This window comes from Salvia hispanica, chromosome 6 (assembly GCF_023119035.1).
Source record: "Salvia hispanica cultivar TCC Black 2014 chromosome 6, UniMelb_Shisp_WGS_1.0, whole genome shotgun sequence".
NCBI classification, from domain to species: Eukaryota; Viridiplantae; Streptophyta; class Magnoliopsida; order Lamiales; family Lamiaceae; genus Salvia; species Salvia hispanica.
Window position 1 is genome coordinate 38,630,667 of NC_062970.1, and position 27,730 is coordinate 38,658,396.

Sequence of the window (27,730 nt, forward strand, 5' to 3'; positions counted from 1 at the left end):
TGGTCCTCTATCACGGAAAAATGGCTTTCATACGAAGAAAATGTATTCAAAATGAGTTTTGATCGTTTACCTTCATCATCACTCAAGATGTGCTTCGCATATTGTTCAATTTTTCCTAAAGGTTGCAAAATTGTGAAGAAGGAACTCATTGAGCTATGGATGGCAGAAGAGTTTCTTCAACCGAATGGACATGACATAGAGTCCGTGGGCGAAATGTTTTCTAATATACTTGTACACAACTCTTTACTTCAAGTTGTAGAGAGAGGTGCCTATGGAAATGCTTTGACCTATGTGATGCATGATCTTGTGCATGATCTTGCAAGTGCTGTTTTATGTTCGACAGATGACACCAATCAATTCCGATACTTGTTTCAGGGAGATGAGTTAATTCCCATCCCAGAAGGACCAACAATATATTTGATGCGTACGTTAATCTTTAGAGGCGAAAAGCTTGATACCACCATGTTCTCGGGTTACAAATCTTTGTATGCTCTTACTCTTGACTGTGACCGTGTCAAAGTGTTGCCGAGTTCCGTTCGTACGTTGAAATATTTGAAAAATCTTAATGTTTCAAGAACACGAATTGAATCTTTGCCACGCTGGATTGATGAACTCCATTACTTGCAAACCTTAAATGCATCTACAGAATCTTTGAGAGAACTGCCAAGTACGTTGAAATACTTGACTCGTTTAAGGCATCTTTATCTGTGCCATGATGTAGAGTTGCCTGCCGAGATGGGGGGGTTAACTAATCTGCAAGCACTCAAGTTTAGAGTAGGCGAGCACAAAGGATACCGAATTGAAGAGTTGGGGAGTCTGAACAATCTCAAACAACTATCCATCTATAACTTGGAAAAGGTGCGTGACAGAGAAGAGGCTGAGGAAGCAAATATCTCTAAGAAGAAAAACTTAACCGAGTTAAGGTTTGAGTGGGATACAAATATAGATGGTGAAAGAGAACATGATGAGGCTGTGTTGGAAGGCCTCGAACCTCACCCAGGCCTGAAGATGTTGAAGATTGCAGGATTTAAAGGAAAAAATTTTCCATCATGGGCTAAGGAAATGAGTGGGTTTGACAAGCTGATTGAGATAGCACTTAGTGACTGCCAAGTATGTGAACAAATCCCAGAGCTAGGGCGGTTGCCGAATCTCAAAACTCTTAGTTTGTGGAGATTGAGCAAAGTGAAGTCCATAAATTTTTCATTCGAAAGGGGTATGGAAGGTGTCATTTTTCCAACACTTGAAACCCTCTTATTGACAGGTATGCCTGATCTGGAAGTGATACAAGATTTTGGCGATAAAGTGAAGGTATTTCCAAGGCTTGTATCCTTGAAAATCTTCTGTTGCAACAAATTGGAATGTCTCCCAAGTTTGTTATTCCAAAAGGCTCATGGTCTCAAGGTAGTGGATATAAGGCATTGCTCTAAGTTGAGTGGATTACCAGATAATCTACACACTCTCGATTCTCTAGAGTCAATGACTATAAAAGGTTGTCAAAGTCTAAGGTCGATAGTGAAACCAGAGAGCGGAGGAACGTTCAAATTCCTTCACAGTTTGGAGATTCGTGATTGCCAACAGCTGAAGGAAATGGTAGAGCCACATGCGCCTTTGCTCAAGAAAGTGTCTATGGTGGAACTAAAAACCCTACAGAATCTACCCAAGTTTCTTGATTCCTTGGAACACTCGCATTCGCTGGCACAACTGACCATTGTAGGTGTACCTCAATTCACATCCAACATTAATGTTTGGGATTTCCAAAAATTGAGAAAATTAGAGATCGATGTTACTATGGAGTCGTCAAGCGAGACTAGTGATGCCATTAAGAAGACAGTTGATATCATGCTGCAAAACTGTTGCTCAACACTTGGTGAGCTAAAGTTGACAGGGCTCGAAATTTGGGATGAGGTGCCTGAATCAATTAGGCGGCTCACTGCTCTTTATAGTTTAGAATTGGAGAACTTTGGAGTTGATAGGTTGCCTGAATGGTTTGAGGCTCTCTTACACCTAAACAAGTTATGTCTATCTAATTTTCCAGAGTTGACGCATCTGCCCCCTATGAAGAGATTCACCCAATTGCAGGAGTTCCACATTTGCAATTGTCCGAAAATAAAGATTGAATATGAGGGCCACAAAATTTCCCATCGTTGTGCCATCTACGTTAACAGTCACCTGCTTTAGATCTCCTCTTCAACTGTAAGTACTTCATCGACCCTTAAAATATTGCCCATTTTTCCATTCTAATATGCATCTCAAAAAAAAATTTATTCCATTTTTGCACACTACCCTTTATATTTTTGTCTAATTATTTCTACTTATATATAAAACAAAGCATGTCTCGTACACTTACCTAACTTTTATTATAAAATACAATGCCCACAGAATAGAGTTGAACCATTTTTCCACTACATTTAGTATTAAAATTCGTGTTGGAATGAAATCGACAATGGTTTAAGCCTCTAAGGGACGGATTGATAAAAAAACTGTAGCTACTATTATTACTATCAGCATAGTATTTTATTTCTTATATCTATCATTACTGTAAAATGTACCTAACTTCTAACAGCATTAATTTGTAGCAATACAACTTCTGTAATGGTTTTATGGCTGGAATTGTTGCAGGCTGATCAAGTTACAAATCTCACTAATTGTGTTCAGTCATATAATGACAACAAAATCACTGTGTGTAAGAAGACCAGGTTAGTTTCTTGACAATGACAAAATGTTAACTGCAGTTGAAGATCATTATAATTTTATTTACTAATACCAAGAAATGATTTATTTGAAATTTTCATTCCAAGATAGCTAGGAGAGAAACCGTGGAGCTAGATAATCTTTTGAATGTTCTCTTAACCTTGCACCTGCTAGTAATTACAATGAAATTGTTGAAAATGCATGTGTTTTCACTCTTGAAATAATCAGCCATGAAGTCTATTGGATCGTTGGTACTAGGATTTCAATTTGTTTCGATTGAGATAATGGTTGTATATTTTTCTGTTTTAGAAGCGGCTACAGAGATGAGTTTTGCTGGGAGAAAAATCAGATTCTTGAATAAATTTAATCTGAAAATGGTTCAACTTACAAAGACTCTTCATTCTATTATTTAAAGATGGAATACTAGACAATTCATTTAGGAAATGAAAACACATGCTATAGAATTAATGACTAATGTAATAATCAACCAACCGTCTAATGACACTCTAAACAAAAAAGCATAATTAAACTTTTGATGCACATTAACTACATAGTCAACATTATGATCTGAGTGTTTAATATTCCTGATGAATCAGATATGTGAAATGAAGCATGACATTGACAACAAAAGCTTCTGTTTTGGTAATTTCAATTTGAATTATTTTTTTTGTTTTTTCTCTTGGTGTTAAGGAGTTTCTACTTTGATAGGTTGCTCATTTTACATCTAAATTGTCATGTAACAAAAGTAGTACTACAAGGAGCTTTGTTAAAAACTTTTAATTGAAGCACAAATTAAGAACTCATACATATTGTGATCATGTCAGTACATGCCTCTCTATATATACACATGGGATCAATTTCATAGTGACGGGAAAAAACTTTATCATCCACTTCTGTAAAAGTGGATATAAGAAATACACATTTTAAAAATTGCTACGTCTCGAATAATTAGCATTTTGTTTATTAAATGTTATGGAGTAGTACTATAATTCAAAGATATGATGCAATGTTAACTACTCCGTATTTAGTTTTTTTTTTTTTTTTTTTTTAGACAATGATTGAAATGTTTCTAAGCTCAAAGTGCATATTCAGGCGATGTCCGAATCACAACAGGTTAGTTGTCATGCTTATTCTGGTAAAAAAATCACGTCCCAGTTGAGAATAACATAATTGTAGTCAGTTAATTCAATGATTTTAGTTTACCGGAGACGAGGAATGTTCATTCCGTATAGAAAATTCCAAAATTTCGGTAGACTAGAATCATGAAAGCCACGATTGGAATCATGTAATTTTCAAATAGCATCGTGTCTCATTAATTTTGGCAGAACTAACTTTGAGCATTGATACAGTGAGAGAGAGATTTCGAAGGGAGAGTATTAAACATGAGCTGATGTGGCTTGTTACGCACTAAATTTTATGAAATGAAGATCTGAAACAGTAAATATTACATCCTTTTCTGTGGATATGCATGAGTATGAATATTTAGAGGTAGGTATTTTATACAGCTAAATCTATAGTTCTGACTTCTGTGTGGTACCTACAGATTAATGTTTATACAGCTAAATCTATAGTTCTGACTTCTGTGTGGTACCTACAGATTAATGTTGCACTTAATTGGGGAAACAAAATTTCATCAACAACTTTTGGACCATCATTTCACTTGTGATTGTTTCATTTTTGCTAACAGGGTAATTCTCTTATTTTTATATATCATATTTTTGCTTTAATAATAAATAATAGTTTCAAATTAATTTATGTGTGTTAATAATAAGTAATTTATGATTCCTGCACGATTGCATTTCCGATCTCGTGATTGAATCTCTCCTCAACTATGCTTGCTTTCTCACTCCTCTTCTTTCCAGGCGTCGAATTGTTCCTGACCTCCGATGATTTTGACAACCTCTGGCCCTCTTCTCATCTTCCCCTTCCTCTACGCATCTGAGATTTCCATGGCTATCTGACGGAAGAGGATCTCGAGCAAATCCTTGAAATACCAAAATTGGAGGGCGACACAAGGAAATAGCCGAGAGAGAATGATTTAATTATGTATGAAATATTAGAAGTTTTAATTAATCTCATATTATTATACTGTATTAATTAGTTCAAAATGACTTAAGTAGTGTTCACCGTTAGTTTTGTGACTATTTTCATTTGCTTGTGATTTAAAAACCGAAGGAAAAAAAAAATTATGGTAAAGTTTTCCAGAGAAATTATGAAATTTTTACAACATGCTATTAATAAATATTCCCTCCCTTCCACTAAATATAAAATATACAAGATTTTCTTATGTGTTGAGATTGTGTTAACTAAGTAATAAAGGAATAATAAAGTAGTCCACTATAGATGGTGTTGTTTCCATGGTAGAAAATGAAAACCCTGTAAAAATTAAAAAAAAACAAGACAGTTTAGGCAGTCTATGAATCACAATTCTACAAAACAGTAAATGTACGTGCCTACAAAAATGAAGTACTCCGTACTAAAAATTGAATAGACGCAGACGCCTGCTCCATCATAGTCAATAGAGTTGTTGTGCATTAATGGGACTCAACCTGTCCACTTCCGTAGTTTGAGGGGCCAATACTGGATTCTTGAGCAACATTTTTGAGCTGAAGGTTTGTTTTTTCCTTGTCAATGCTAGTAGTCATACTCATAACTGGTTCGTTCATCTAGATTACCTCAATTTGATTCTCCTCTTCTTATGCTCTTTATATTTCTTTGTTGCTATAGATTAACCAACTACTTGGATCCTGTTTCTGAGGTGAGCCCTATTTACTATGCTTAATAATTGAGTTAATTTGAGTTTCAGGGTAAAAATCATGACTAGCTGGATTTCAATTTGTGTTCTGTCTCTTACTTAAAATTTCAATTGATTTTCACTTGCTCAGTTTACAATGACATGAAGCTAACCGCATTTGATTTCTTTCATACACGTCAAAAAAAATGTTAAGTTGTCAAAGGGTTTAGATAATTGAACTTAAAGAGACAATTGTGGTTTGGAAAGAGAGAATCGTAGTTAATTAGATGAATTTGGAAAGGTTTATGCTGGGAATAACAAATCGTAGTACGATTATATTTCTAAATTGATTGTTGATTATAAGATCATTTAAAATATATTAACTTTCTACGTTATCAACTGAGTTGCTTTGTAGGAAGGGGGCAAATTTATATATGAAATTTTTTTAAGAAATTGAGGAAGGGCATTTTGTGAGAAATTAAAAGAAATAAAATTTATATTGGATTAGTATTGTTGTAAGATGTGGCTGAGCATTGCAATGAGGGTGCATGGAAGCTTGAGGTAGGGAACACAACATCAAAGCAAGAAGCTCAAAAATTAGTTGAGCTACTAGCCGTTAGGTAGTTATAACCGTTTCTTGAGTGAAGCTCTTCACTTGCTTTTCTTCTTTGATTGTATAAGTAGTTGTGTTAGCACATTCACTTGAGAGTAATCAAGACCTGTAAATCTTCCTCTGATATTCAATAAAGATTTCGGTTTTCTCTCTCAAAAGCATCTCTTCTCTCCATCACAAACGCTCGTTCTTGATAGTTCAATCACACGCTATTTTCAACAAGTATATATGTGTGGGGAAAAATATGAGGGGCAAATGCCTCACCCACCCCGAAGGTAGATCTGCCCATGCCTCAACTAACTATATGAGTAGTAACTAAGTTCTGATTACAGTTTTTACCTTTTCCATGTATTCATATACATAGAATTCATTTATTTGTAATATTGTCTATACAGTTGTTCAAAGTGAACCTTTCTTCAAAGGAATGTACAACCAGAATTTTGTTGTAGAGATTCCAAAAACATTTTATCCAAACAAAGTAACTGCTTGGTTTTTGAATAACTAGAAAAGTAAAAATAAAGTTCGTATATTTTAGTTGTATTTGATTGTGGCCTCTACAAATTCTGACAGGTCAGGAGATGAAATCTGTCAATAAAGGATCACAAACTGAGATGAAATCTGTGAATGAAGGATCACAAACTCTACTAGCTGAGATGCTAGCATCATCCTTTGATAAAAAGTTTGATAAGTTGTCTGCAGATCCTTCATATTCCTATGCTGCATCCATCTATAACGTTTCTCAGACACTCTGGGAAAAAAATGTAGAAGCCTATACTCCTAAATTGGTGTCAATTGGTCCATTACATCATAATGGATCAAAACTTCATGGCATGGAAGCTTTTAAGTTGAGATCCACACACAAGTTCTTGACCAGATTTGGAATTGGCCTACATACCATAGCCAAATTTGCAGCAAAGGAAGAAAGTTTTGTTCGTGGATGTTATGAGGGTACAGTTAGGCTTCTTCCTAAGCAACTTGCTGAAGTGATTGTGTTGGATGGAATATTCATTGTTGAACTTTTCCTGGAAACCTATTTCATTCAGCTGAGGGAAGGAGAGAAAATATTTGGCATTCCCTGGATGCTCAATGACTTAATGCATGATATGTTGTTGCTAGAGAATCAGCTACCTATAAGAATAATGGCGAGCCTATTGAATTTCGTAGATCTTTCATTCATGAATGGAGGCACCATGGTCACCATCTATGATCTTGCTCACAAGTTCTTCAAGAACATTGGTAATACGAGCAAGCTACCATTGACAGCCCGTTGTTATCAGGCTAGGCATTTTGTTGAGTTCCTACTGTTTCTCCATGCTCCGACAGAGAAACATGCGGCTTCCCAGGATAAGGGAATAAAAATGCAATTGGCATCTAAGAAGTTTGAATACGATCGCACTGTAGGAGAGCTTGTCAATGCTGGAGTCAAGCTTCATCGTGGGGATGAAAGTTGTTTGTTTGATGTTTTCTTTGATAAAAACACAGGTGTGTTGACCATCCCCAAATTGACAGTAAATGAATCGACTGAGACATTCTTCCGGAATCTTGTAGCCTTTGAACACTTGGGCTATTATGGATACTTTTCCAAGAACATAACAAGTTATGTAATGCTCATGGATAGGTTCATAAACACTTCAGGTGATGTTGATCTACTTGTTAAGCATGGCATTATCGAGAAAAAATTCGATAAACCAGTTCGGAGTCGTAAAGTAGCAGACCTTTTCAATAATCTGCACGAAGGAGTTTTGACTGAAGTAAACGATTTCTATTTTGCTGATCTCTGTGGAGATTTGAAGGACTACAACAATGGTACGTATCACCAGTGGAAAGCCTGTTGGTTTAGATGGAGAATGATGCTGAGAGGCAAATGGGACGGATGGAAAAAGACGCTGGGACGCGATTATTTCAAGAACCCTTGGTCCTGCTTATCTGTTGGCGCTGCAGTTGTGTTGCTCATTCTTACCATAATACAAACAGTCTGTTCAATTCTCCAGGTATAGTTTCACATCCAATCACATGTTCACACTATTCAATTATGATTGCATTTTATTATTTTTACACTAGTGCTGCTCTATCATCCCCTGTCACTTATTTTTTGTTTAGGTTTTATGAGTTCTTCTCCACCACCCTGCTGCCATCTTCTTCTAATCCACGATGTCCGGCGAACTAGCTGGAGAATGCAGTCCACCACAGCCGTATAAGGATCTTGTGTTAATTTTATCTTTCCAAAATCAATAACCCTATATATATTGAAATCTGTTGCAATTAGTTAAAATACTGCATATATATTTCAATTTAGCAGGGTGTTTTCCAGTCATCTTCTCTTATCTAGGACTTTTTTAAGAATGTGAATGGTCTAAAGTTATGCATTCGAACCACGTGTACCATGTTTTGGAAATGAGTAGTGCACATTTTGAATACATGCATGCTCTTCTTGTTGATTTTAAAGTTGGATGCTGATGTTTATTGAGGGATTTGTATATTGTTTGATTCTGAGGTTGGAATTGTTCATTTGCATTGTTGTTGTCTATAAGTTTCCTTTCTACAAATTCTGACAGATCCCATAATCAGGAAGATGAAATCTGTCAATCAAGGATCGCATACTCAACTAGTAGTTGAAATATTAATAGATCCGTTTGATAAAAAAAAATTGATAAGTTGTCTGCAGCTCCTCCATATTCCTATACAGCATCTATCTCTGAAGTTTCTCAGACACACCGGAAAGAAAATGAAGGAGCCTTTACTCCTCGGTTAGTGTCAAGTGGTCAATTGGAACCTTAAAAACTGAGATTCATGCATTTGTTTGTAACCAGATATGGAATTGGCCTAGAGTCTATAGCAGCAAAGGAAGAAAGTTTTGTTCATGGGTGTTATGATGGTACCATAATAGCCCTAAGATTCCGGAACTGAGACATTATTGCAGAATCTTAGGGCTATTATGGTACTCTTCCAAGAACATTACTACAAGTTATGCGATGCTAATGGATAGGTTCATAAACACTTCAGGTGATGTTCATCTACTTGTTGAGCATGTCATCATCGTGAATAAGTTAATTTGGTCAGAGTGAACAAGTGGCACAGAGGATTTTTAACTGAAGTGAATGATTTCTATTTTAATAACCTACTTGTTGATTGAGTATAGTAAGAGTTACTGTCACCAGTTGAATGTCGGTTGGTTTTAGACGGAGAATGATGCTGAGAAACAAATGCTCATGAGAACGATTATTCCCTCCGTCTCAGATTAAGAATTATTTTTTGCCATAAAAGTCCGTCTCAGTTTAAGAGTCACTTTTAGAATTTTTCATATTTGGTCATACCATTTTACCTCATTCTTCATTAAAATTACATAAAGATGTCATTATCCACATTAAAATAAATTAAAACAAAAATCAAAAGTCAAAAGGAACCCACCTTCAACCAACTCCATCATCTCACTTCATTTATTACACACTCCACCATCTCACTTCATTTATTACACACTACAACTCTTTCTTAAAATTCGAGCCATAACAATAAGTGACTCCAAATGTGGGACGGAGGGAGTATTTTAGTAGTGCAAATAGTCTGTTCAATTCTGCAGGTATAGTTTCACATCAGCAGTCACATTTTCAGACCATTCCTTTAAGGCCATCCGCATCCTTGTCTCTTATCCGTCTCTTAACCGTCACGTCTATTAATTATTCATAGGCCCCACTGTACTTTTCAGCTCATCTCTTAACTAAGAGACAGCACATGCATCCCTCCATCTCTTAACCATATCTTAACTATTCATTCAATTTCATTTTTTATTTTTAATTCCAACAAATTCAATTAATAAAAACACACTTCATTAAATAAAATAAAAATTACAATTTAAAAACCTAAAAAATAAAAAAAATACATAGTTTAAAATCCTAAAATTAAAAAAATACATAATTAAAATACTCTAAATTAAACTATAAAAACTACTCCGCCGGCGAATCATCCCCCGAAGTCGGCGGTGCACCCAAGTTAGATCGATCTCGAATACCAAGTTGAGCTCTCAGATGCTCAATTCCGTCCATATGGGCTTCAAATTGGCGAGGATTCATCGTGTCAGCCATCGTGGCGACCAGGTACATGGACATTAGGCTATTGTAGCCCGTGCCCGTGCCCGTGCCGGAGCCCGAGCCCGAGCCCGCCTGGCTTGATTCGCCGCGGCCCCTCCCCCTCCTCTCCCTCTCCCCCTTGTTCTCGCCGCCTTCGCCGCCTTGGTCTCTTGCGGCCGACGTCGTGCACCGGAAGAAGACCCCCCTGCATCATCGGTTGGCGTGCCCTCACGTGAGGTGTTGCCTTCACCGCCATCACTAGACGAGTAGTGGCCACGCGCCATGTGCTTCGTGCGTTTCGAGCCCGACTCGACACTGCCATCCCACCTTTCAAGGTGGTGGACTTGCGACCAAACATCGACAAAATTGAAATCTTTACCGACGTCGTCTTTGAAGACCCGCAACGCCGCTCTTAGGATGTCGGCTCCACTGGCTCCGATTTGATAATTCGCCTCTTCTGCCCTGAATATCGTGCAAAAATTTTTGACATCTTTGTCGCATCGGTCCCAATGACTGCGGAGCATCTTCACGTTGCGGGCAAAGGTGTTCTTCGGCTTTCGTGCGTTGTAAACTTCGGTGACTTTTTTCCAAAAACACTCTTTGGTTTGTTGATTCCCGACGATAGGATCGTACGAGATGCTGATCCAAGCGTCGTACAGAGCCAACGTCTCGTTTTGGCTGTATGGATGACGACTGCCGTCCCCCACAACCTCGTGGTCCTCCTCTTCCTCCTCGGCATTGACGCCGATCCTGCCGACGGAGCCTCCACCTATTGGCCAGTCAGGCAAAGTGCGTTCAGGCGGCAAAAAATTCTCCGAAATTTGGGATAATCCTGGCGATTGCCCGTACCTCTGGGGGAGGGAGGGACGGTAGTATGCATCCACATCAAAATGTGGTGTTTGGTACGCCGGCGGAGTGGTCGAGGCTTGGGTGCTCGGCAACGAATCGGGAGTACCCAAAAAGTTGTACATGCTCGGCCAATCGTCGAACGAGTTCAAGTCGAACCTGCCCGAGCGCCGCCTGCCGGAGTCGCCGTCGCCGCCGCCGGAGCCGCCGCCGCAGGAGTTTCCATCGCCGGACATTTTTTCAACAATTGGAGATAAAGGAATAGATGAGTGTAGTGAATGGAAGAGAAATGAGAGTAGTGTTTGTGTGTAAAATGGTGAATGGAGTTTGGAGTATATTTATAGAATAATAAAAGAAAAGAAAAAAAAATTTAAAAATTCGATCGTTTGATACAACGGTCATTTGACCGTTTAATTTTATTTTTTTCTTAAATTTGAATTTTTTGAATTTATAAAAAAATAAATAAATTATTACGTCATAATTTCGACGCTCACTCGCGGGCCGGCGAGTGAGCGTCACGCCATCCTCCAGCGCGCGCCACGTGGGGCGCGCGCGTCGTCTCGCCAGCTCGAGGCTGGCCTCGCCGGCACGCGTCGCGCGACGAGATGTCTCGTCTCGTCGAGACCAGACCGAGACAGCATCGCGTCTGCGATGCGGATGCCCTAATGACATATATTCATGTCCATAAACTCTTACACTATGTGCTACTCTATCCCATGTCACTTAATCAAGTTCTGATGATGTTTACCTTTAACATTTCATTCACCTTCTTCATATTGTTCAAACTTTTATTTAAATTGTGTATGATGTGTTTTGTAGTATCTAATTCTATCTTGGATTCATCTATCAAATGGAGCCTTATTACTTTAACTTTATAAGTTACCAGAACTCAGATTTTTGTTGAGATTCTTTCTGAAAATGGAATGATATTGTATCAGCGGTTGAAATTGGGTGTGGCTAGTGTTAGATCTGAAACTAAAATAATTGATAATTAGGCTATTCAATTGTGGTTTAAATTGGGAGTACTTTATAAAAAATGTATTTATTGTTTGGTCAGTCGAGATGAATTTAGACATTGATCAGTTTATCGAACGAGCTATCTAGTAGAGAAACGATATCAACTATAACCATTCTCTAATCAATTTGGCAAGCTTTGCGCATATTTGTAAGAGAGTCAAGACTAGTACTAAATTATCATAAATAGAAGATTACAAAATTAATCTGTATAATAAATTAATATACTATTATATGGGCTTCAGACAATATGATATTCGGCCTGCACACTTTAGAGTTCCAAATATCAATTCAGCCGAATATGCTTCGCTAAATCGAAACAATCTCACACAATCCGAAAAAATCTCACAAACATAAATAAAAACAAATCAAGAAAATGACACAAAAATTTGGTAACCCAATTTCGCGAACCACCTACGACAATCAATTGACTACTTGGATATAGGTATACATGAAGGTGGTGTTCGGTTATCAAGATAAAATAATACCAAGATACAATTTAGGATTGAGTTGTGAGATTATTTTAGTCATAGGAGATTAGCTATGACTAATTATCCCATGATTATCCATCTAGGATTAAGTTGTGGGGTTGATTCTTATGAACCAAACACACTACAAATTTAATCTCGGATACAATCTTGCAAACCGAACACCCTGAGTTATTTTTAGTAATGCCGCCTACTTGTACTTGCCTTCGAAACTTATCAAACCTACACATATAAAGTATGAATGCGTCACACACAATTTCGACGCGAGTCACACTCCACAACTTACTTCTTAATAGATATGCGTTGGCCTAACGATAGCCTGATTAATACTGAAGACAAAGTTTATGAGTTCAAGAACACTTCAATGCAACCTTTAAATTTCCATTGCTAGTTGCTCTATTTTTTCAAAATGGAAGGTGGCATTTTGAATAGCCCTCAAATCTAAGATGTTGACTTATGAATCTCACAATACAGTTTCATAATTACATATGGAGATGAATACTCCACTAGATAAGCAAAGCATGTGAGCTTTCTTTGTGGTTATAATTTAATTTTCATATCAAATTCAGAGCCCTTGGGCACAAACTCTTTTTACTGTTGAAAGCAAGATTAAAAAGGAGAAATAATTCAAATATAAAAATAAAAAATTGAAAATGAAGCCAAAAACTAATAAAGTGTTTTTAATTTGTTAACCATCTATATTTATTATTTTAATATTTAATTAATACATCAAAATTACTAATATAATCTTGTTTTGATTGTACAAAATTTGGTTGTTTATGTTACCCTAAAACATAAGCAAAAAATTGCAACACAATAATGTGCAGATGCTCCCCTGTCCCTCTCAACGATTACATCAACTTGTATAATTCAAATCATACTAAGCTATAGATAATAAATGCAGCCCTTGAAAAGACTGCATTGTTACATTGGATTAATAGGTACATTAGCATTTAGAAACATTATTGTAGTGATGTTAAATTTGATGGACAAGTGATGTAAGACACCTAATCAAAATGGAAGTATAAGTTGAACAAAAGTAGACAATCCACCGACCAGTCTCATGCAGCCAGCAATGAGAGATTGACAGCTCATCATTGATTCTAATCAGAATACTTAAAGAAGTTCCCACAAACTCCTAATTTACATTATCCATTGCAAAATTTATTCAAGGCAACAATTACTTTTCTACATTGTTATTTTTGAATTAATCCTTACTATTTGAAGACAAGCTAAGATACATTGTCAAAAGCTGTTTAAAACATAAAATTAGACATAGCATCTAGTCACAAGTAAATATAATAACTGATCAACCTTGTGTTTATACTATATATATGAGTAGTATAAGATTAATTTTCCTAAAAAGGCATTGAGCATACGCCAAGAACCGATTTGGATAATGTTGATTAACTAGATTTGGATCCGATCCACAATATTCTTTACATATCTATGCATCAAACGTGTGCGATTCTCTCTTCTTAGAAAGTGTGAATAAAATAATATTTATTTGAGAAAACAATTGTGTAGGTCAAGATAAGAGATATATAGGGGCCCAAGTGGGAAAAGGAAATGAACAAAGTGTCTACATACATACGTTGCTCAAGTTCATGCATGTTCCCACCTAATATAATACACATGCTTCTAATAAAAGACATGCTTCGAATCTATTTCAAAATAACTTCTCAACCTATAATAACATTCCTTCCAACACAGACCACATGCTCACACACACACACACACACACACCATATATTTATATTAGTATTAATATTTCATTTTCTTAAAATGAAATATTTTACCAATTGAGTTGTGATGTTGCAATGTTTTAAAAGCTGAATTTAATTGTAAAATACTCATTAAGCTAACCAAGCTTTGAACACTAATGCAATACAAAAGAAGATTTTTTGTATACTTTTTGTGTAATACTAATAGCTACCGATCAGATTCAGACAAATAAATGTGCCTTTGATTTTATTCTAACAAGGCATAATTAATTTAGTTCATTCAATCAACTAACAATATCTAGGAATATAGTCTATTCGCCTGCAGCAAAATAGCCTCGAGCTCATAAGCAATATCTTGCAACGAACCTGGTTTTGCAAAAACACCATTCATTCCAACCTGCAAGCACTTCTCCCTCGTCTCTTCGTCGTCGCTCGCGGTCAAGGCCACGATCAGCAGCCAGTTCCGGCTCCTGAACTTGCGTAACTTCATGGCGACTTCGAAGCCATCCAAGTCGGGAAGGTGAAGGTCCAGAAGCACGAGTTGGAGTGAGGACGCAGACAGACCAAGAGCACTGAGGCATTCGTATCCAGATGAGACTGCAGACACGACGCATCCCAGCTTCTCCAGCAACTTCCTCGTCACGGCTCTGTTCACATCATCAGCATCGGCTAAGAGAACTTTCAGACCTCTGAAGGCAGAGTTAGATTGCATGCGCTGCATAGATTGTTCATTTTCTAATATGCCTCTTGCAATGGATGCCCGGGCCTGGAAGCGCAAGACGAGAGCCACACTCTGATCGAAGCCCTCCGGATTTGATATCATCCAGATGTCTCCTTGCATCAGCTGTTTCAGTAATTAGATTAAGAAAATATTCTGGCCACGAATCAACAAAACTCTAGAAATCTAACACATTTTACATAAACTTAATAACCATCTATACATCCCAATTTCATGAATTTCAACAGAGGATCCGAACATTTGCTCATAAAGTAAAGAGGCTGAGTGCATACCTGAACAAGTTTTTTGCATACGTTAAAGCTCATGGTTTCCTCGCCTCCACCAGAGCATCTCTGCCTACTGTACTGGATCATAGAAGAACTGTTGGCTTCTTGGGAACCGGTATGGCAAATACCGGCTTCAAGCCTAACATAAGCATATCCATCTGATGAATTCGACCTCCATTGCCCTCGTCTCTGCTCATTCCACACCTGACTCCCACTTGCTGAATACACTCGTAACAAAAGAAAACCACCTCCTCTGTTTGCATTCAACAGATTACCAACCATATGCAAAATCACCTGAAACACTCTTCTCTCATCACCTATCACATAATTTGGCAACGACTTATCCACTTCAATAACAAAATTATATCCCCTATGAGCACATAGGCATTTGGAGAGGCAAGCAGCTTCTTTAATCATAGAATGCAGTTTAAAGGGCTTCATATCCAAGGGGAATCTCCTATTGTCCTTCGCTGCAGTGTCCATGACATCATTTATCAGTGTTGAAAGAACGTTACCAGTCTTGAATGTTGTGTCAATGAGAAGAAGCTGCTCCTCACTAAGCTGTTCATCCTGCAACACTGAGAGCAGGCCAAGAATTGAATGCATTGGCCTTCTTAATCCATTACTCATCACCATTTGAAATGCATTGCGTGCCTGACTTGCCATTAGTGCATCCTGTTTGGCCTGCTCCAGCGCTCGATTTTGTTCCACAAGCTTGTCTCTCATGAGTTGAGATTCTTCAAGAATAGCTGCATGGGATAGAGCCACAGCAACTTGATCAGCAACCACCTCTACTATCTCGAGTTCCTGTTTGCTCCACGTTCTACCCTTCCCATCGGGAAGGACCAACACGAGTATGGCATAACAGGCGGGAACCATCTCAGGAGTGCCACCTTTGAAATTGGAAACCCTCAGCATTGGCACCCTAATCGCAGCCACAGATCCCGGCTCACCAACTTCCCTACTGCTTGCAAGAGAAAGGGGTGATTCGGGATCAAGTATTTTCACCCGTTCACTTCCCTTGATCTCTCTCACATCAGGCTCACTAGTAGGGATGACTGAGGTATATGCGTTTGGGTAGTTATGCTCTCTCAACTCATGTGTTAAAGTTATCTCCGTTCTACCCGTGTTTGGCATCCAAACAACGCAGTTCTTCAAATCCAGAGTCTTTGACAGCTCAACAAGAGTCGTGTACAAAATAGTATGGCGATCAAGATACTTGCGGATCTCATGTGTTAGCATCCTAACATGCAAGCCAGCCTCCTTCTGCTTCTTGATAATCCCAACTTCCCGGTCAAGATCCCAAGTCTTCTTCTTCAGCATGATCTCCCTCACCTTCACCTTTAGCAGCAACGGGATGAGGGTGAAGAGGGTTATAGCCGTTGCAAACGAAACAAGGGCAGTGAGACACTTGAAAATGGTGAGAGCAAGCATGAGTTGAAAGGTGTGAGGTCCGTACGTCCAACCATTCAGCAAATGAGTCATCCCACACAGGACAATGAACGCGATGAACTGAATCAGCACCCATTTGAAAGGAATGTTGGAGCAACTAAGGAAGTAAAGCAGCTCAATAGGGATGGAGAAGTAGGCCACTGCGATCAAGAAATCACTGACTTTTTGGCACTCCAAGATGTTCTCAACGCTCCAAAAACCCTCCTCGTCACAGCTGCAGTGGTACTCATTGTCTGCAGCCGAGACGCAAACAGACAACGACAACAAAAACAACAACACCAGCAACGCAGATGCAAATGTCTTGAACATTGCATCCAACGAATTTTGATGCTTCAATCCATTTGTTCTTGCTGATTACTTATCTCATTTAGGCTCCCAATGCAACTAGATACACAAATGGACCACTCCTATCACAATCTCACAACAAAACCGCGGGCATTCATTTCCTGACGGAAAATATTCAATCGAATCAAAACCCATAAATAGATATACAAGATTACATATATTATTCAACCCAGAATTCAACCAAATGCAGACAAAAAAAGATCTGACCCGCCAACCAGCCTATAACTTCCAAAAAGGGCGATTATAATATTCAATTTCTGGGATTCAGAACTGTAATTGAACTAATCACATAAACAAATTTCCAATAGGACCCCAGATTAACACCCCCACACCCCAAAAAATGAAATAAAAATCTGGAATCATGCCAATTGAACTGACCGATAAAAATATCAGAAAACTCCGAAAGAAAAATACGGTAAAATCAATAACAACTGGTACCTGGAAAATCACACTATCCTTTAGATCTTATTCTTCAATTAAATAGAAAAAGGATTTTAGACCTTCATCTGTGTCTCGCTGCTACCATCGAGCAGAAGCAAAAGCTTAAATTTCTGCTCAAGAAATCAAAAAGCCCATTGATAAATCCTTCAAAAGAGAGCTTCCGAGGAAATTTTGTTGCCAAAAACAGCCCAGCTATTAGAAGCTGAAATTTTGATCTACCTCAGCCAAAATGCTGCTTCATCTAATTGTTTTTCAACCGGCACAATCCGCCGCTCAGAAGAGATTTTGCAAGCAGAAAATCAGGATCAAGCTCCATTACACGCATTTGCATCTGTACGTAGTCTAATTGGCAGGAAGTTCACCAGGATACTTTGGAAAAAGTTGGCTATCAATTCGTTCCAAATTTTGTGCTTATATGTGGAAATTTCGAAAGAAAAATTGAAGAGAGAGACATAGATGGGAGTGTTAGGCAAATCGCGGAGAGAAAGAGATGCGTGAGGAGTTCGTTCCCAGCAGTGGCTGGAGCGAAAACAGGTGGAGAAATGAACTGGAAACGAATAGCAGGAAAAGTGAGAATATTTCGTATGTTTATATGTTTAGAGAGAGAGAGATGAGAAAATCTAGAGAGAGGTGGTGGGGCCCGCTGGGTTTCACATTAAGAGAACTTAGACGCACTCCTTTTTTTTATTTGTTCCATCCTTACCAACCAATAAAAGTACATTTATAATATTAGCAAAACTATAAAAAGATATATTTATTTCTTTTTACAGTATACTACTCCCTCCGTCCCAGCTTAGCCGGCACAGGATTTTAGGAGTTATTGGTTAAAGTGTTTAATTGGGGAGAGAGAAGATGTGTGTAAGTATTAAAGTAGAGAGATAAAGAAAGATGGATATTTTAATAGGAGTGAGAAAAAGTGATTGAGTGTATTAATTGGAGAGAGAAAGTTATCAAAAAAAAGAAACGTATCATCTTAGCTGGGACAAACTAAAAAAGAAAACGTGTCATCTTAAGCGGGACGGAGGGAGTACTTCTATTAGTAGTATTCAATTTGTAATTTCAGTTTGTTTTTTAATTTGGTAAATGAAAATGCATATACTTAACTTGAAAAAGACTCCTGTGGCCGCGCGCGCACAGCTTAATGTCATTAATTACATATTTAATACTAACTTAATAATTATAAAATTAAGAATATCAGTTATATTTTTGTAAGAGCAGCAATGGTGCTTAGGCCAGCCATAGGCCAGCCATTCTCTCCCCTGCCACGTCAGATTTAGGCCATGCCATAGGCCGCAATAAAAACAATTCAAAATATACTACATTTACGGAATTAAAATTGTGATATACGGAATTAAATTTACGACATATATACGGGAAAAATAATCCATTCCATTAAAAAAAATTACAAAGATTTAAAAAAAAAGTGCATGATTTTTTTTTTAAAAAAAATGGCTTCAACACACGAGCCCCGCCACTCTCTACTCCTCATCGCCGTCGCCGTCGTCCTCGTCGTCGCCGCCGCCGCATTGCCGCCACCCGTGGTATCCGAGCCCACGTCGGAACCCCCAGCCGTGACCTCGCGATCTCTAAATCGGCACGCATGCTCTCGAGCATCTCGTAAAGAAACCTCTTCTCCGTGGGGTCAGTGGCGTTCTTCCACTCTCGGAAGACCTGTAACATCTGAGCCCGCGTTTGGTTACGCGAATGGAGAGTGTACTCGAGTGGGGGGCGGGCCGGGAGGGCGGAGGGCCCGGACCTCGCGGGGCGATAGGGGGTCCGCCCGCAGCCCGGTTCCCAGCTGCGCCGCTGTCCAACCGGACGGGGGCGACCGTGAATGAAGGAGGGGATGGGAACTCCTCAGCATCCGGGGGAGGTCGTGGGATCCGCTGGCCACGCTTTGCCGCCTGCCAGTCGCCGCTATAGTTAAGTCGCGCTAGCTTCGGCCACCCAGCCGCACTCGCCTTAGGAACTTCTCGGAGTCCTTCAACAACAAGAAGCACTCCCGGAGAAGGTGAACTCCTTATACTTCCCCTCCAAGGGGAACTGACTCGCGGCTATCCTCCGAGCGTCGTCCTCAGTCTGCCCACTTCTGAGCCGACGGAGGGCGTTGGCGTACAAATTCGCAAAACGGCCAACCGCGGCCCTGGTGCACTCCACCCCTTCCGGACCTCCCTCGTTCTTTGAAGTCCTTCCCGTGCGGGCGGTGTCTCTTATAGGCAAGCAGCGATCTTCGCCCACATGTTGACGACCCGCTGGTTGTTCGCAACCAGTGGATCGTCGCACACCTCCAACCACCCCTTGGCCACCCCGGCGTACTCATCCTCCGTCCACTTCCTCCGGCCGGTGCGGCCAGCGGGCTGCGATGACTCGCCGACCGCCTTGCCCTTCCCCTTCCCCCTCGTCTTCTTCTTCGGCGCGGCCGGCGTCGCTGGAACGGGAGTATCATCGTCCTCGAGATCGATCCCCATATCATGCAATGAGGTCATCGCCAGAGAACTGCGTCACCGGGGTCGACGTGTGAGACGAAGCCGTCAATAAATCAAGCGAGGCCGATATACCGCGTCCCCTCCCGGTGACCCCTGCACCCCTCCCTCCCCGGCATCCCGGGATGCATACCGTGCGGCATCCCCCCGCCACATCATCCCCATCATCTCTGCCGCTTGCATCGGGGCATACCCCCCACCCGGGCGCTCGACCGCCCGCCACTCCCCTGCTCGCCGCCCGGCATCCCCTACGGCATACCCCCCTGGTTCGCCCCCCATCGCCTCCCCCCCCCGGCGCACCAGCCATCATCCCCATCATCGATTCCAAGGGATGTTAAACACCGGGCCCATCTGCCCCCATCCAGATCCCACGGGTACTGTGGGAGTCCGAGATCCGCTCGTCGCCGGACTGGACTCGTTGTTGTGATCCATCGCTCGATGATGCTCTTGTACAGAAAGTTAGAGAGAGAGAAAACTCGTTAAAACAAGTGGTGCAAATGAAAATGAAACGAAAATCGCGTTTATATATGATTTAAAAAAAAATGAAAATCGGCGCTGGCCGATCGGGCCTCCACAATGGCGGCTAGCCGATCGGCTAGCGCTTCGGCCTGCGACTAGCGATCGGCCAGTCCACGCCGATCCGCTCGCCGAAATCGCCCTTGCCGGTTGCAATGGTTCGGCTAGCGCGACGAATCGACTAGCCGGTCACTAGCCGACCATTGCGGATGCTCTAATGGCGTCTTCCTTTATAAATTGGTTTTAATATACAAAGCAATTAAGTAAAAGGTTCGCGATTTATTTGAAAATACTGTTTTTCATAATTGTAAAGTCTCTTTTAAAGTAATAATAAAGGGAGAGAGTCGCAATTATCTCCCAAACCCAAAAAAAGTGAAATTGATTAATTATGATATATTATAGTATCCCACAAGGAGCTATGAATCAGGCAATATTTCCCAGAGTGATTCATGCCATTTTTCCAGTAATTGTGCGTTCCAGTTAATTACAAATCTTCAATATATCATGTGTATGTATTACAAAAGTAATGGAAGCAAAGAGTAAGAAATGACTCCACAGTTCATAAGTGATGAAACAAATGAAATGATCAACTAAGGAAGAAGCAATTAGGCTCTTCTCCCTTTTATTGAACTTAACTTTTTCAATAAAATTCCTCTAGCAAATATCCCAAAACACAAACAATCAAGATAAATATAAAACTCACTTTGTATGCACCATCACTTCATTAAGATCCATTTGATCGATCAGGGGTCGTGGCCGAGGCGGAGCTCCAAATCCTCTCCATTCTCCTCCACACTGACCCCTCCTTCTCCATCAGCAGGCGGAGATGGAAATTCCCAATTTGGAAACTAGGGTCTGATGAGGGCAAGTACATCTGATATCCTAACATTTGCTGGTGATGATCATTCACTGATACAAACCTCGAATCCAAGTGATTCTCTTTTGACATTCCGAAAACTTGATTCTTGTAGTTGGGTTTGGCCTTGGCCTTGTCTTTCCTGTGGATGTTCATGTGGCCGCCTAGGGCTTGCGCGTTGGTGAAGCCGCGCTTGCAGAAGACCTCCCCACGCCCGCGTTGTCATCCTCCTCGTCTTCTTTCTTCGATGCATCACACTCTCCATGCTTTTCTAGGTCCATGGTCTTAGATAGGTTGGGAATTACTAAGACAGGATATTATTTGTGAAATAGGGTTGAGATAGGGAAAGGGATGGAATTTAAGTAGAAGATACTCAATTTAAGATAATTGGTTTTTTTTTTGTATTTCGTCTTTACTCATCTTCAGAAACACTTGTTTCTTTCATACAAGTTGTATTTTATTGGTTTTATTCGTCTTGGCCGGCATACCATTGTGAATTAATTCAATGTGGTTTTAGTTTTAATGTTGGTATTGCCTCATGGTGTGGTATTACTTTTAAGCTCATACCCATAGGTATGTATGCAAAGACTTGGTCGTTCCACATATTTTGGATTAAAATTAGTTAAAGAAGACAACTGTGGCACAGCAGTGATAATTAAAATCTTCTCTTATGGGCTGGTTTAGGGATTCAAGAGATGCAGCGTATCAAAGTTATTAATTGTAAGAGATCATCAACTGCATTCAATTCATCAACCCACCTATTGTAAACGTCCCAAAACGTGCCTGGGTACCTTTTTTTCTTGTTTTTGTGGAAATACAAAATATTACTACCTCCGTCCCCCAAAATTTGCTACACTTTGACCCGACACGGGTTTTAAGAAATGTAATGGAAAGTGAGTTGAAAAAGTTAGTGGGATGTGGGTCCTACTTTTAAAGTATTAGTTTTATAATAAAATGTGAGTAGGAATGAGTTAGTGGAATATGGTAAAAAATGGTAAAAGTGAAGCGTATCAAATTTTTAGGGACGGACCGAAATGGTAATATGTATCAAATTTTCAGGGACAGAGGCAGTAGTATTTACATATCATTAAGGATATCAACTTGTCAACCCATCGAGTTTCTTTTCAACCCATCTCAGGTTTTGGGCTAATCAAGTTTCAATTAATCAGGTTGAAATTTTATCGCGTTCTATAATCCTAAACATTTAGGGTTTGGGCTAGCCCAACGCACTAATCAAACTGCAAAAGATAAAATTATCATGTGATATCTAATGTATAATGATGAAAATTAATGTAAAATATTTAATTTATAAATATATGGAATACATGTTCAAACAAAAGTGATTGGGTCACTATAGCTTGATTGGAGTCATAAATATATAATGCTAAAAAACCAAAATCACTTGCTCGATCCCTTCTTGTTTTATTAGTGAGAGCTAGTTTCCAACTTTATAATCTTGTACTTGGATGAATCAAATTAGAAAAATGAGAAAAGAATGAAAATATGTGTCACAAATAAGCAATTTTTAAGTATCATATCTTAGACATAACTTGTGTATTGTTAAGGTTTTAAAATTATACATAGGTAGCTGGTTCCCTGCGTGAGAAACGAAAGAGACGGCTGGTGCAAGCTCTCAACTTTTGACCATATATGTCTGTTTGAACTTTGATATATGATCCAAATCTGTACTTGCAGACGGCAAATTTTCTATAAATTATTTACTCAAGTAGCATAATATTTTAAAATTCTAATTACTATCCGGGAAACCTTTTTTTTTTTTTTTCTAATGGAAGAATGATGTTATATAAATTAATACTAACCTTTTTTTCTCTAAGGGCAGAACAATGGTTTTTAAATTAAGTAAAAGAGTGTCAATGTTACAAAATCACAAATCAATTAATTCAGAAGCCCATCAGAAATATAGCTCCATTAGCCCAATTTGAAGTATAGATAAGCCCAATTAATTGACGCTGAAATGCGTGGACACGGATTTTTTTCTTTTTTTTTTTCCTTTTTATAGTGAAATACAATGACACGATCGAAGATGATGTTTGTGAAGTAGAAAAATATTACTCAAGAAAAATAACTACATGACTAATGTGTTTTATTAATTTCGTAGTCGCGTTTTGAGACTGAATATGCTTTTAATTTTTGCTACACATTTACTTGTAAATTAATAAACATATAGACTTTGAAAAATGAATATGGGGAGAAGAATTATATATGTATTGGGTAGGGCATGTGATCAAATGAAAACTCTAAATATTGTACAAACTCAAAACTATGATCTGGACCATTAAAAAATATCAACAGATCACAAAAAAGCATCAATAGGAAAATGTCAAATGAATTTCAACGGTAGTCAATGATTGATGTTGTGTTGATAATGTGTTGATACTGTGTTGACATTAAAATCTTGAAATTTTACACTGTGTTGATATTGTATTGAAACTATGCTGAAGTTGTGTTGAAGAGTTTTGAGTTTGTATAATATATAAGTTTGCATTTTATCACTATCCTATTGGGTAGTTTCTGATTTGGTTTTGATAAATTTAATGTATACCATAGTTTTGAATAAGTTAATGACATAAAGAGTATATAAATCATAAAACGTCAAATATGAAAGACTTAGACCTATAATTCAAACAAATAGATTTTGAATCATGTCTTGCACTTGAAAAAAGGAAAAGGGAAGTGGTATCAGTTTGTACTAATATCTTCATCCAATTGCGTGATAAAAATTAACCAGTGTTGAATCTAGCTCAGAATTAGGAGGGACAATTGTACTCCAATTTTTAGAATTTTTTGTTTTAGTATTCCATGTTCACAGAGATGATGCAAGCTCAGTACTGCATCTAAAATAGAACGTTATTAATTTAAAAAAAAATATCATAAGAAAAGATTGACTTAAAAGGTAGAAAGGGTAGGGATGATGCTATTGGCCACCAGTCATTCATAAAATCTAAGCTAAATGCAGCACAATCTTTTGCATTTTTATGGTATTGAGAAACTTTACCACATTTTAGAGAAAGGAAATGGCAAGAAAATCTTGGCACTCAGATACATTTTTCTATGATATCTAAGGGGGTTTGTACTCTTCTCCAAAATGTAAAGATTTTTTAATGAAACTTTTGCTGGCATCAAACAACTTGAATGACTACTTATTAGTAATTATTGCGATTCATATGCTTTCTGATATTAACACAAACTAGAATCAAATAGGATTGATGAGAGAAGGGTAATAAATAATGTCTTACTTTTTTCTTCAAGCAACAAACGAAATAAATGAGGTGCATCTTATATGTTCTAACAATAATATTTATTGTCTTGGATCATGTTAAAAATATACTACTACTAAAAATGCAGCTTCTAGTTTGTGTGGTGCCATAATTATGTTTCATTGATAAATCATTGTTTTATAATTTTCAAGATATTTCCACATTTTAATGATTTTTAAAATATGTGCGTAGAGGATGTGATTTTTTCTATAAAAAACAACAAAAAACGGGTGGTGTGACTGAAATTCGTATGACTATTTTTCCTTTTATGTGAGGATTTATGAGTAGGAGACTAATTTTCTGAAAAAAATAGGAACCCTTACCTTTGCAATCAAAACCCAAATATGCATTACTTTTTATACTTGAATCACGTCGATTCAATTGATAGTGTTTACTCAGGCTTTATATATTGTAGTATTAATTAGGGTAATTAATTACCTATACAAATGGTGGAGTGCGCACATGACTGCAACTCTCTCTTTTATTCATTAGAGCCAAGTATTAATTGTTGAATCAACGATTACAATTTTCTGTTACATTTTTTTTATCTGTGGAAAAATGACAATCATGATTCCGTTGGAATATTAAAATATAAAATTGATTTCGTAAATATCTAGATATTAATACAAGGTGTGTGAGCAAATACTAACTAAGTTACGGTAATAACTAATAACTAATATCAATTTTGTATGTTAAAAACATCAACATAAAGACATAAATTTATCAATCTTCTTGTGTTGATAAACTTATGTCTTTGTGTTGACATTTTAAATTTACATGTTGCATTGATATAATTATATCTTTGTGTTGATAATTTTAATACACAACATTGAAAGTTATTAGTTATTACTGTAAATTAGTTATCACACTAATGCAATCCTATTATACAAATATCTAGATATTATGTAAAATTATCTAGAATTGGGAGAGAGAATATCTAGATATTTTGGTAGAATTAACTAGAGATAGAATTCCCTAGAATATAGATATTTAGAATATAAAAGTATTAAGTAGGAGAATATCTAGATATTTTGGGAGAATAGTCTAGATTAATAGATATTATATAAGAAATATCTAGATTTTTATAGATAAAAATCTAGATATTTAGAATCTAAAATTATGAAGTAGATGATTCTAGAATAGGAAGGGGAAATATGAGAAATTTGTAACATTTTGTATAAGTGGAAGAAGTTGTGAAGTTGAGAAAGTTTGAGAAATTGAGTGTTCCTTTCTTCCCCACATCAAAACATCTCCTAAAACCATTTCTACATATTCCACCCATTCTCCTCTCAAATATTTCCTCCAAACTAAATTACTCCTCCAACATATATCTTATATTTTTCCAACAAAGTGGTATCAGAGCCATAAGTTCCTACCTGTAGTATGACTAACTTGTCGTCGTTCCCAGTCCCCATGCTCAATAAGAGCAGTTTCAATAATTGGAGTATTAAGATGAAAGCGTTATTAGGAGCCCACGACGTTTGGGAGATCGTGGAGAATGGTTACGAGGAGCCGCAAGACGAGACCGATCTATCCCAACAACAAAGGGATAGATTGCGAGATGCGAGAAAGAGAGACAAGAAGGCTCTCTATCTCATCTACCAAGCTCTAGGGGACGATGATTTCGAGAAGATCTCGAGTGCAAGCACCGCCAAAGAAGCGTGGAAGAAGCTCCAAATCTCGTGTGTTGGTGCGGAGCGAGTAAAGAAGGTACGCCTCCAAACTTTAAGAGGTGGATTTGAATCTTTACATATGAAAGAGTCCGAATCAATTTCGGATTATTTTTCAAGAGTCTTGGCGGTGGCAAATCAAATGAAAAGAAATGGTGAGAAATTGGAGGATGTTAGAATCATGGAGAAAATATTACGCTCTCTAACCCCTAATTTTGAGCACATAGTAGTTACAATAGAAGAAACAAAAGATTTGGAGGAAATGACCATCGATCACTTATTGGGTTCGCTACAAGCATATGAGGAGAAACAAAAGAAGAAACAAGAAATTGTGGAGCAACTTTTGAAGTTGCAAGTAAGCCCAAAGGAGAAAGAAGAAAGCTCAAACAATGGTGGTGGCCCACAAGGAAGAGGTCGTGGACAAAGACAAGATCGTGGTCGTGGTCGTGGTCGAGGATATGCTCGTGGACGTGGACGTGGACGAGGATATTTTTCAAACAATGAAGAAAGAAAGGAGTTCCCAAATATGGGATGAGGAAGGAGCAATCCACAGTCGAGGTACGATAAATCTTCAATAGAGTGTTATAATTGTCATAGATATGGGCACTATGCTTCCGAGTGCAGAGAGAAAAAATCAAAAGTTGAAGAGAAGACCAATTACGTGGAAAATACAAATGAAGAAAATGAAGAAAATGGATGTATTCTTCTAGCTTATAAAGGAGAAGCTGGAAGAAAAGATGATATGTGGTACCTCGACACGGGAGCGAGCAATCATATGTGCGGGAACAGGAGCATGTTCGTGGCGCTTGATAAATCAGTAAGTGGTAACGTCTCCTTTGGTGATGAATCTAAAATTCCAGTTAAAGGAAAAGGCAAGATTCTAATTCGTTTGAAGAATGGAGCTCATGATTTTATTTCTAACGTATATTACGTGCCCAATATGAGAAATAATATATTGAGTCTTGGACAACTCTTAGAGAAAGGTTATAACATTCACATGAAAGATTATAGCCTTAAAATAAGAGATGACAAAAATGATTTAATTGCCAAAGTGCCAATGTCCAAGAATATGATGTTTCAATTAAATGTTCAAAATGATGTGGTGAAGTGCCTTCAAGCATGTTATAAAGATAAGTATTGGCTATGACATCTTCCGATTTGGGAACCTGAATTTTGGTAGCTTGAAATTGCTATCAAATAAAGAAATGGTACGAGGATTACCACCCATCGAGCACCCCGATCAACTCTGTGAAGGATGCTTAGTTGGGAAGCAATTCAGAAAGTTGTTCCCAAAGGAGTCAAGTTCGAGAGCTCAGAAGCCATTGGAGTTAATCCATGCAGATGTGTGTGGACCAATCAAGCCAACCTCCCTCGGTAAAAATAACTATTTCATACTTTTCATTGATGGTTTTTCAAGAAAAACGTGGGTATACTTCTTGAAGCAGAAATCAGAAGCATTTGACGCATTCAAGAAGTTCAAGGCGGCCGTAGAGAAAGAAAACGGTCTACA

The 27,730-nt window shown here is 38.3% G+C and overlaps 3 protein-coding genes across 12 annotated transcripts; 2 read left to right on the forward strand and 1 right to left on the reverse strand.

Moving 5' to 3' along the window:
• Position 1: 1 nt before the first annotated feature.
• LOC125196526 (putative disease resistance protein RGA3) lies at positions 2-4,823 on the forward strand. Of its 9 annotated transcripts, XM_048095075.1 has the most exons (7): positions 2-2,193; positions 2,620-2,696; positions 3,288-3,333; positions 3,743-3,804; positions 4,041-4,179; positions 4,289-4,379; positions 4,554-4,823. In XM_048095075.1, the coding sequence occupies exon 1, from the start codon at positions 52-54 to the stop codon at positions 2,176-2,178; it is 2,127 nt and encodes a 708-aa protein (XP_047951032.1). In that variant the 5' UTR covers positions 2-51; the 3' UTR covers positions 2,179-2,193; positions 2,620-2,696; positions 3,288-3,333; positions 3,743-3,804; positions 4,041-4,179; positions 4,289-4,379; positions 4,554-4,823. The 9 variants fall into 9 exon arrangements, with proteins under 9 accessions (XP_047951032.1, XP_047951035.1, XP_047951031.1 ...); XM_048095078.1 differs by lacking the exon at positions 4,041-4,179; XM_048095074.1 differs by lacking the exon at positions 3,288-3,333.
• Positions 4,824-5,337: 514 nt separating this feature from the next.
• LOC125196867 (UPF0481 protein At3g47200-like) lies at positions 5,338-8,333 on the forward strand. Its single transcript, XM_048095527.1, has 3 exons — positions 5,338-5,347; positions 6,609-8,029; positions 8,139-8,333. Exons 2-3 carry the CDS (start codon positions 6,617-6,619, stop codon positions 8,145-8,147), a joined length of 1,422 nt encoding a protein of 473 aa, XP_047951484.1. The 5' UTR covers positions 5,338-5,347; positions 6,609-6,616; the 3' UTR covers positions 8,148-8,333.
• Positions 8,334-14,338: 6,005 nt separating this feature from the next.
• On the reverse strand, positions 14,339-17,983 carry LOC125196145 (protein EIN4-like). Of its 2 annotated transcripts, XM_048094537.1 has the most exons (4): positions 17,637-17,983; positions 17,415-17,527; positions 15,186-17,077; positions 14,339-15,018 (listed from the first exon to the last, which is right to left on the reverse strand). In XM_048094537.1, the coding sequence occupies exons 3-4, from the start codon at positions 16,938-16,940 to the stop codon at positions 14,473-14,475; spliced, it is 2,301 nt and encodes a 766-aa protein (XP_047950494.1). In that variant the 5' UTR covers positions 16,941-17,077; positions 17,415-17,527; positions 17,637-17,983; the 3' UTR covers positions 14,339-14,472. The 2 variants fall into 2 exon arrangements, with proteins under 2 accessions (XP_047950494.1, XP_047950495.1); XM_048094538.1 differs by having other exon boundaries at positions 17,477-17,983.
• Positions 17,984-27,730: the final 9,747 nt, after the last annotated feature.

Bases quoted from the DNA above. Each gene is read 5' to 3' on its own strand.
- LOC125196145 (XM_048094537.1), bottom strand. From the start codon at position 16,940: ATGTTCAAGACATTTGCATCTGCGTTGCTGGTGTTGTTGTTTTTGTTG. The intron at 15,019-15,185 runs GTATGCACTCAG...TTACTGAAACAG, and splicing joins TATGCAAAAAACTTGTTCAG to CTGATGCAAGGAGACATCTG.
- LOC125196526 (XM_048095075.1), top strand. From the start codon at position 52: ATGAGTTTTGATCGTTTACCTTCATCATCACTCAAGATGTGCTTCGCA.
- LOC125196867 (XM_048095527.1), top strand. From the start codon at position 6,617: ATGAAATCTGTCAATAAAGGATCACAAACTGAGATGAAATCTGTGAAT.